General features: G+C 42.8%; 1 protein-coding gene across 10 annotated transcripts in view; it reads right to left on the reverse strand.

Moving 5' to 3' along the window:
- Positions 1-10,001, reverse strand: part of fli1 (Fli-1 proto-oncogene, ETS transcription factor) — a 35,543-nt gene that overhangs the window by 8,722 nt on the left and 16,820 nt on the right. For 9 of the 10 annotated variants that reach the window (XM_046073982.1, XM_046073981.1, XM_046073979.1 and 6 more), the window contains one exon: positions 2,595-2,663. The exons of the other annotated variant lie outside the window; for it this stretch is intronic. In XM_046073982.1, coding sequence (XP_045929938.1) covers positions 2,595-2,663 — 69 coding nt within the window. The remainder of the gene's footprint in view (positions 1-2,594; positions 2,664-10,001) is intronic. 10 annotated transcript variants of the gene reach the window in all.

Here is a 10,001-nt window from a genome sequence, read left to right on the forward strand (position 1 = left end):
CACCCCCCCCCCCCCCCCCCCCCCCCCACACACACACACACACACACACATGCCTATCCACAGGCAAACAGTAGACACAGACAAATACACACACCCCCTTTCATAGTTGCTGCATTCCATGTTTTATATGCTCTCTTTTATTCATAACATTGCATTTTACACCACAGAGTCTGGAGCAGATTAAGGGTTGTCTCCTGCTGTATCCTCGTGCTTACTCTACCCCAAAGAGCCTGAATGGTATTTGACTGTTCTCTAAAGGCAATATGAACGTGAACATCTGGCAGTGCTGATCTGAGAAAATGTTGATAAAGGCTTCTCCTGAAGCAAGACTTGTTTTATTGTTGAGTCACAAACTCCCAACTCCAATTGTGATGTTTTTCTTCTCCATCTCGTTTCACCTTTTCACTTCATGTTGCATGAAAGTGACTTTTGTAGTATTTAATATGGTATAATAAGTAGCATTATTTTAATATGAATGCAAATATTTCAAAATGAAGTGATTAATTTTAAATTGGACAAGTCGGTTTCAGTCGGATTACTTGGTTTAAAATCCTTATTCTTGAAAAGTCCCCCTGTTGGAGATGCAGGCTTTTCTCAGCTAGAAGCAATACATTGGCTGGGATCACGGGACACAACTAGAGGCACAGTCAGTGTTACAGGAGCTCATAATAGATCACCTCTTGTGAAAGGGAAATGCTGCTGAAGGGAGTGACCCTCTATTCCTGCCAGTCTAAATACCTGGCGCTGAGAACCAGGAAGACCGGGGTCAGGGGTGACTGAGCAGAATCTTATCTGGCCTGCCCATTGGTTTATTGGTATTGACGAGAACAAGCACATGACCAGCTAATGCTCACTTTTGGGGCCGATAGAGAGAGGCAGAAGGCATTGTCAGACACTTATCAGACCTAGTGTTTCCTCTCCTCCTGCCTTGATAGGGCCCCTCATCCTGTGAGCAAGGCTATCACTGTTATTGCAGTCCTTTCTCCCGTTTCTGGTGGTGACACCATATAGTCAATGTAAAGGATTTGTAGCTTTTTTTTTTACAGATACGCAGTGCAGCCTTCACCTAGCTCATGTTGTGTCAGCACATAATAATGTTTATAGAGTGAAAAGGTATCCAGAGGAAACAGTCAATCATCCTGGGCTGCTGTGGGCGTTGTTCTTAGAAACCCAGCTTGGCTTTTGCAAAACTTTTACAAGTGCAACATTACCATCACCACAACAGGTCTCATTTGACTGCTGCATTTCTACTTTATTATAGATTTGTCAATGTAAACTTTAATTCAATGAGTAAATTTGAGACATAGACAAATCTGCAGGGATATAGATTCCTTTTATATGCCCAATCTACCTCACTCCATCACATTTTGTCATTCTTTTTTTTTTTTCCCTTTAATTTTATGCTCTTTTTTATTTGGTCACAGGAAATGCAACGCTGGTGTTTTACAGAAAAGTAATGCCATCACCAGGGTGTGAGAGAAACAGCATTTCAATCCTCTATATGTTTGACAGAACTGACAATAAAGTTGACTAACTAAAAAAACATGACACCAAGCAGCTCATACAAATCCTTTATGCTAACATTCACCCTTAATATTAATCATATATTTAAAAAACCCCACAAAAGACAAATGACAAATCTCAAAACAAGGTGAGCTAATTCTTCCTATTTTTTTTTCAAGTAATGTGCATTTTAAGAAAGAAGTGTCAATATCTTGAAAAAAGACAAAAAATTAATCGACTAATATCAAGGAAATGCATTAAATTTATTTTGTGAGTAAAGTTGATTTGTGTCATGTGAAGTAACCTCAATTAATACACAGATTTGTCAGTTAAGATGGATATTTTGCAGGCTAATAACCAGCATTCACTGTGCCACTTGTTTGAATCAGGCTACTGACCTATGTGGTCCTTAAACAGAGGTGACTGTAATCTCATCAAAACTACTAGTGAAAAATTTTGTAGTACGAAATGTCTAAAAGTGCAAAATGACAAGAAGACAAGAAGGGGCACGTTTATCACAATCAGTTCCTTCCTGTGCAGCTACTCCTCTCTGTCATTAATCCTTATACACGCAGTAGAAACCCGCACACAAGCACTCTTTTCCGAACACATTGTGGCTTCAGCACCTGTCTCTGATGCCTGTCTTGCCAACAATCAACCTCATTCACATCTCTTACATCCCACTTCTTTCCCATAATCGCTACATTCACCGTCTGCTCTCGCCCCTGCTGCTGTGCATAGACCTCATCAGCACACTGCTTTTGTCTTCTTGTTAATGTGCCTCTATTCTGAGACTGCCCCTCTGACATACTATGTGTTGTCACAGAGTTCAGGTAGTGGTTCTGAATAGCACGGCCTGCTCATATTATAATTAGCAGCACAAAAGGTGCACCTGCGCAGTGCTTTGTCAGTGGCAGTCAGGGACTGAATGTGCGAGCTTTGTGTGAGTGGTCTGTATTCTCAAGTTTGTGTGCTCTGTGTGTATCTGTATCTGTTTCTATCTGTTTGTCTAAAGCTTATCTTCAGGCATCTCAACTTGCTCCCTTGATATATACATGGAGAGAAAGAATAGAGAATGATTTTTCCCCTACCCTCTTTGGCAGCCAGGCGTGGGGATGGGTCTGTGTGAGATGGTGTATTGTAGGATAATGATGAGCTACCTGTTGTAAAAATGAGAAAAAAGACAGTACAGTAAGACAAAACAATGTCTTATCAACCAGTCCCGTAATGCATAAAGCCAAGTGAACAACACCCAAAATCAATAGAATTTGTGCTCATTTGTTAGAAAATCCATAGATATAAGCATCCAGTGATTGTTGCCTGTTTACGGTTCAGCATTTTCTTAAGTATTTTTATTATTGTTTGGTTTAAAATATGAGATCTTGCAGAACATTTACAGATTTTAATATGTACATTAGCCATGATAAATTTGTTAGAAGGGGAATTTTACTACCTACTGCGCTCCTACCCTGAAGTCTGAAGCTCCATGGCTATAAATATAGCCAGCAGGTGGCAGTAGATGGTTCAGCTCAATTACTGTCAAGCAGCACTAAAAGGTCCTTTACATTTCTTTCAATAAAAATAAAAAAATAATTCACAATACTTGAATCTAGTCCCCAATGAAAGCAAATCCAGCACACAGTCAGTCATTTACATGTAGGAAACACGCTGTAGCCTGTCAGCATTTTAACTGCAAACCCTACATCTGAATAATAAAGTCAGAGAGGCAAGAGCCTGCATATGTCTGCCTATTCATTTTACCTTATGGAGCAGAACTCTGCGCTGCATTCCTCCACTTACACAGGCACCCTGGGCGGCACCAAAATGCTCTCTTAATTTTAGCTGCCCCCAGGCATAAATCAGAAAGTGGAAAAACAGAGCCAAAAATGCACAGAGAAAACACAAGAGCAGCTACTACATGGGGAGGGTTACAATTTAACACTAAGATGGCTGCGGAGAGCTGCTGAGTAGGGAAGATACCTTTTCTGAATGGGGCAATCTGAAAAAGAACTCAAAAGCATAATTACATTTGCTTTTCTTGAGATTTGATGCAGGATCCTTACCTAACTTGCAGAGGTGGGGTTTTGGGGTGAAGGGGCCCAGGGTGGCAGACTAGGGGTCTGTTTTTTTAGGGGATGGCTGGGGGGGAGTGGAGTGCTCTACAAATGTATTCTAGCCTCCCAACACCCCACCCCTCCCAGTTCTACCTACTCCACGGCACCCCCAAGGCTCTGGGTCTAGTTTAGAAACCTGGGGGCCTCAGAACAGGGGAGCCATTGTATGAGTCAGGGTCCCTGCACAGCAATCAAACGCAGCTCCCCGTACAAAAATAATTCCTCACACAGAGTGTAAATGCACAGGGGCAAGCGAGCCTCCAAAGCACCATCTTTGGAATGACGGAGAAAGTGTAAGAGACAGGCAGAAAAAGAGGGAGAGGGAGAGAAGGGGGAAGGAAGGAGCTGTTAACCCCTTTCCTACTGTGTGCCACATATGTGGGCTGACCCAGACAGGCAAACAGGCAGCATTGCTGAGAAAACCTCAAACCATCCCACAGAGAAATTCAGGACTGCTGTACGCGCGAGAGAGAGAGCGTTAGTGAGAGAGCAGGGGAGAGTGTGCAAGAGAGGGCGAGAGAGACACCACAGCTGACAGTTTGGTGGAGGGAGTCTTGGCTGTGCTGCCTATTTATTTGGACGGCTTCTTCCTCTCTCAGAAAACAAACATGTCCCGGTAATCTGACAGCACAGTGGGAGGACTGGCCAGTGTTCAGCCTTTAAGACCCTCACTCTCTCTTTTCCTCTCCAGTCACATCTGCTCACAGTCTGCTAGATTACATAACATCCACAAACAATTTTCTTTTCTCTCCTTCCTATGACTGATGGCTCTTTCAAAAGGCCCTGTCTTCCAGTTTGACATGCCCATGATATTGACCGAGATCTCTAAGGGCTTGTTCAGCATTGTGACTGACCTCCATTGGGCCCCTGCTGTTTATTATGTATGAGTCACATGATACCATTGCCTCAAACACTTGGTCTGCGCTTTGTGAACAAACTGAGGGTCCCAGTCAAGCAGTTTTGGGCATCTCTCTCAAGGTTGGTCAAATGGGCTCCAGCCAACAGTAAGTTGTCATTTTAGCACTATAGGATAAAACTGCACTGTGCATGTGAGAATAGTCCAAGTCCTCCAAACCAAACAAGATTATTTGTCATTGCTTTCCAAAACGACCAATGTGAGCATTTTCTCAGCTGCTGGCCATACTATCAGAATGACATTGTGTGCAGTGCTAAAAACTGTACATACAAAATGCAATTCATTACACTTAGTAGTATTGACATTACTTTACTAATTACCAGAGCGAAACCAACAATTAAGTCCCATATTCCCACAGGCTGAGTACCAAGGACGTCAATTTGTGTTGAAAAGTGGTGGGGACAGATTAGGGGTGTGACGATACTATTAATTCACAAGATGTGACAGTGCACAATATTGGGGTAATGAACACAAGTCAAATAGATATTTTAAAACTATTTTGAAGAAATATTCAGTGCTGGAAACATATGAGTGGGGGGCTGGGGGTCCTCCCACAGAAGATTTTGAGCATTAACCACTTAATTTCCTGCATTCTAGAGACATTTTCTGCACCAATTTATGCTGAAAATGTCTTTATTTATAGAAAGGGAAACACAATATTCAGGTGGCAGGTAACAATTCAAAATCTGAAAATGTAATGGACTATAATTCAGTAGGCCTAATCAGTAGCTTGTTTTTTTTAGCTTAAGTTACTTTTTTTGGACAATGCACAATTGTTAATTCTATATTTACATTGTATTGTACATTTTTTTATTGAGAAAATAAACCTTTTTCAAAGCAATTTAATTTGTTATAATTTCTGGTTGCTTTCAAAATGTGAAGGGGACAAAATCAGCCTTTTCAAAATGTGGTGGGGATATGTCCCCAGCGTCCCCAGTGTAAATGCTGAGTACAGTTTTTCAGCAACAGCACAAAAAACTCCACTGGCTCCACTGTTCTCTCCTTCGCTGTATGAGCCGTGGGCTTCATCCACATGCCCAGTCTGTGGAAATACTGCATTTAAACATCGGTTTTGCTACAGGAAAAGGCAGCAGACAGGAAGACAATAAACACTTCTGAGATCACAAAAATACTTTTGAGGACGCAAACAGCTGCTAACAGGTAAAACCAAACAAAAAGCCAAAGCAAAAGGTTTGGATTTTCCCATTAAGGTTTACGCTCAGAAGTCTATGTGACTGAATCACGGGGTAATGGACGCAGAACCAAGGTTACAAATAGGGTTACCGCCAGCCCTGAATTAATCTAGGTGATTCCTGAATATAGACTCACCAGTGCCAAATATTTGCGGGTCACCACTGGCTAACGTCTAGCAACGGTCGGCTACAAAGATGCAGGCTAATTGCCTCCCCACACCTTTAGCCCCTTATCTGCTACCACTACCACTTAGATTAGATTTAGGCACAATAACGTAATACATTTTAGAGAACGATTGTGGTTTAGTTTTAAAAAACATAATATAAATACTTAAATTTCTGGTTTGTGACCGTGAAAAAAAACAACTCAAAATTAAATTGAAATGCACTACACACCATGACCTCCACTTCCTCCTTGCTACATATAGGGCCGACTAACCTGCATTGGTAATGAATGTTACCTTTGGACATAAATGTGAACGTAATTCGTAGCAATACTGGGCTGGTACATGTGTATTCCAGATTCATCTTCCCCAGAGAACAACAGAATAGATTGCGTGTTTCAATTACTAAAATGACTGAACAAATGTGGATTTGGAGTGATGTTGCTCAACAAAACATTTTAGTGAGGAGGCTGTGATGGACGGATAGATGAAAAAAGTGCTGATGTCCTTTTGTGGACCACAATTGAAACCTCCCTGGCCTTGACCACGTGTTTAGTTGTCTAAACTTTTCGAGATGCTTGGAAAGTGCCAGAAAATTTGTGTGAGGAACTGTCCTGCCATCTGCCAAGCGCTTCTGTTGGAGTATTCTGGCATCATAACAGTACCCTGACCACCGTTCGTTTGCCATAACCACTGTCTTACCCTAACTTTAACCATAGTTGCCATGCGCAGGTATTGCAGAAAGAAAATGTTAGGGTTGCCAGCATCACTGAATGAAATCCAAGTTTTTGCAGAATTGCCCCCTATCAACATTCTTAACTTGCAATTGGGATGCAAGTACAATTATTATGGACTTCTATGCAGCCATCTTAAATTACAGCTGAGCTCATCTTAGTGTTTACATAAATAGCAACTGCTTATTATCCACCTCATCTTATGTTAATGTGATACGTACATAAATTCCTGTAGTGCTAAGTGTCTGAACCCCAGCAGTCAAGTGAGCAGCCGCAAACTGCTCTGTAATGGTGGCTAACAGTAGACAGCTAACAGCAAAGGGCACAGAGCCAGGCCGTTGAGCCCCTCTGCACCAGTGATAATCTGCCAATAGAAAGAACTAATGCAAGGGGAGCTCAATAAAAATGTTGTGAGGGGAGAGAGAGAGAGAGCTCTCCAGACCTCCTTTTTCCCTACTCAGCCTTCGAGCCCAGATGTTTATGGTCTGTATAAACTATTGAGGGCTCGAGAATGTCCCCCACTCTGGAGCGAGCAGCAGCAGTGCAGAAGCCCAGACTTATCACTCTCTCACTCTCTCTCTCTCTCTCCCGCTCTCTCTTTCTCTCTCTCTCTTTGTCTTGACTCCCTCACTGTAAATCCATCCAGACACACAAGCAACGACAACAGCTGGGAAACAGAACTATTGCTATTCTCCAATGGCACTCAATCATGACCACCTCGGACCGTTTCCACACTTCTAAAAAATAGTCGTCCCCCCCACCCCCTACTTCTTTTTTCTATCTCTCACTCTCTTTCTATAACTGCTTCTCTTGCTCACACCCTCCTGCCCTTGTCCTCAAATAACTACTGCAAAATCTATCTGACAAGGATATGTTCATCAAATTTCTACTATTATGTGTCTTTACATCTACGGTAGGTTCAGCTCTCAGTCTCGTTACTTTTCCTCTTCACTCCCTCTTTCATTTATCCCCTCTCTTTTTTCCCTCTCTCTTCTTGCATCTTTGTGTGTCAGAGGATACAGTCCTTCATTGTCTGAGGTTCTTTTGCACCGCTCTGTTTCCAGCACATGTGGTATCAAACCGACCTACATGGGTGCGATAAAGCAAACAGTCCGCGGTCCCTCCCTGACAGACTAATTTGAACAAATTCTCAAATTGCACCCCAAATTGAAAGCACATTGGGGTGCGGGCGGCCATCACTTATAAAAATCTGGATAAGTGACCAACAAGGAGGCCAAAATAATGCATGGGCAACTACCCTTGTTACTGTAAGCAGCTGGGTAGCCAGTCAGATGATCAGATTGTGCCCGCAATTGCACCAGTGTGGGTGTCTGAGCCATATTTCTGCGCGTGACGTGGCAGGAATGTTTTGTTATGGTATGGCTGTAGGGCGGGGAAGTGTTTCCCTGCCCTGTGCTGAGTGTACATACAGAGCTTAATGACTCCGAGGAATGTTAATCAGAGGTTCAATAAACAGAACCAAAGGCACACATCATGCACACAGATGTGTATGAAATGATTGCGGTACCCCGTTGGACCATCCATTTTTTGGAGGAGGATGGGGGGTAATAAAGGAAAGAGCGGGGAATGGGGTTGAGGGAAGACATCACATGACCTGTAATCACTAATACTTCCAGGACTTGGCTAAGTCTTTCCCTCCCTCTCTCTTTTTCAGTATTCTGGAAGCTCAGCCCTGCTCCAACTCTCGTGAGGGAAGCCAGAGGTCTATTTTCTGGACAGGGTTGCTCCACGTCTATGATTGTGTTTGTTTGTGCTGCGAGGGGAAAAGAGAGAACGGCTTTAGTTTCCAAATCATCAGCCCTGCAGGGTCTGCATAAAGCTTCAGCCCTCCTTCTCCTTCTCCATCTCCTCCTCCTTCTCAGTCTTCCTTAGACGTTCATTTACTAACATGGTTCGTTTTGCCCTTAGGCTCCCAGTGTCAATAATACACACTGCTCACTTTTTAGAGAGCTGCTTTTTAGAGACCGTGTCGGTCCAGGCACGGGACGGGAGCATTCATCTTTTTGATTGTTGGGAAAGGGTCCAAAGCAATTTCAACTGGCAAGTGGAGAGGATTCCCGAGACATCTCTTCTGTCTCCAAAACACACAAGGTCTAAATCAAAAAAAGGGCAGCAATGGGCAGAGTCGCGGTACAGCCCGCCTAAGCCGTGGCTAAGTCCCGCAGCCAGTGGCCATAATGAAAACTGCTCTGCGGAGTGTGCCCAGTGGCGGTCAGACAGATCCACCCGCTGCTGCACTGCACAATGAGGCTGTTATACTCATGACAAGCATCTCTCTCTGCCCAGACGCTGTGCATAGAGAAAACTGTTGACACCCACAAAATACAGTTCCCATTACATCACACCGAGGCCCATCGCAATTTCTTGGGAGTAATGTTAAATTTAGTTGAGCCATCAGTCACTCCACCCAACATGGTGTCATGGTATTCTGCAGCCGCAGCAGTAGCAGCTCTCTCTATTTTAAAGTACAGAATGAGAGGAATTCAGAGATGGGACATACTGTTCTGTGTATGTCCAACAATCATTACAATCTGTTTATTTTCATAGTAAACAGCAGACATATCTATTGCTCGAACTACTGTAGACTATACTGTGCATTCAAACCGGTAGCCATGCCAGATGTTACATCTTAATATTAAAATGTCATTTGCATACTGCCCCAGAAAATTGGCTTTGTTTCCCAGCCGAAACATATGAAGCAGGATTGCACCGAGGAACTCTTCAAAGGTATGAGGCTCAAATTTAGTTGCCTCTATTGCAAATTGCAGATCAACTTTCCTTGCTGTTCTGAACACGCAGGCCTAGCATGATTCCTGAGGCAATGCACCTGGGCTCCATCTTTCTGGACCACGTGGAATAAAGCGCTGCAAAGTCAAGTGGGGGATGTAGTCGATGGTTATCTCGACAAGGGGGGAAAAAACTCTTGGTTTCCACAGCTCTGCTAAATACTGCGCAGCCATTATGGAGAAATAAGTTTCCAGTAAAAGCTATTTCATTGTTTATTGATGGTAATATGAATATAGTGCGGTGACAAAAAAAAAGTGTCATGTTGATTGCTCGGGTTTGGCATATTTTCCCCCTCACTGTTCATCCAAAAGTAGAGAAAAGTATATGAAAAGAGGCTTGTGTCTTGATTTTGACTTCTATTTTTTGGAAAAGATGGATGCTTTTATCTTAAGCACAAACAGCAGGATGTACAGCAGGAATACCAATTCTATTCTGCAGTTCAATATTTGTTCCAATAAACCATTAATTTATTGTCATCTCTTGATTGGCCTCTTTGTTAATCTCTGCACTTAAGTTGCACAAAGTGTACTTACTTTCCCTGAGATAATTGAGATGAGAGAGAAGCACTT

The sequence above is a fragment of the Micropterus dolomieu genome, linkage group LG17, assembly GCF_021292245.1.
Source record: "Micropterus dolomieu isolate WLL.071019.BEF.003 ecotype Adirondacks linkage group LG17, ASM2129224v1, whole genome shotgun sequence".
Classification (NCBI taxonomy): domain Eukaryota; kingdom Metazoa; phylum Chordata; class Actinopteri; order Centrarchiformes; family Centrarchidae; genus Micropterus; species Micropterus dolomieu.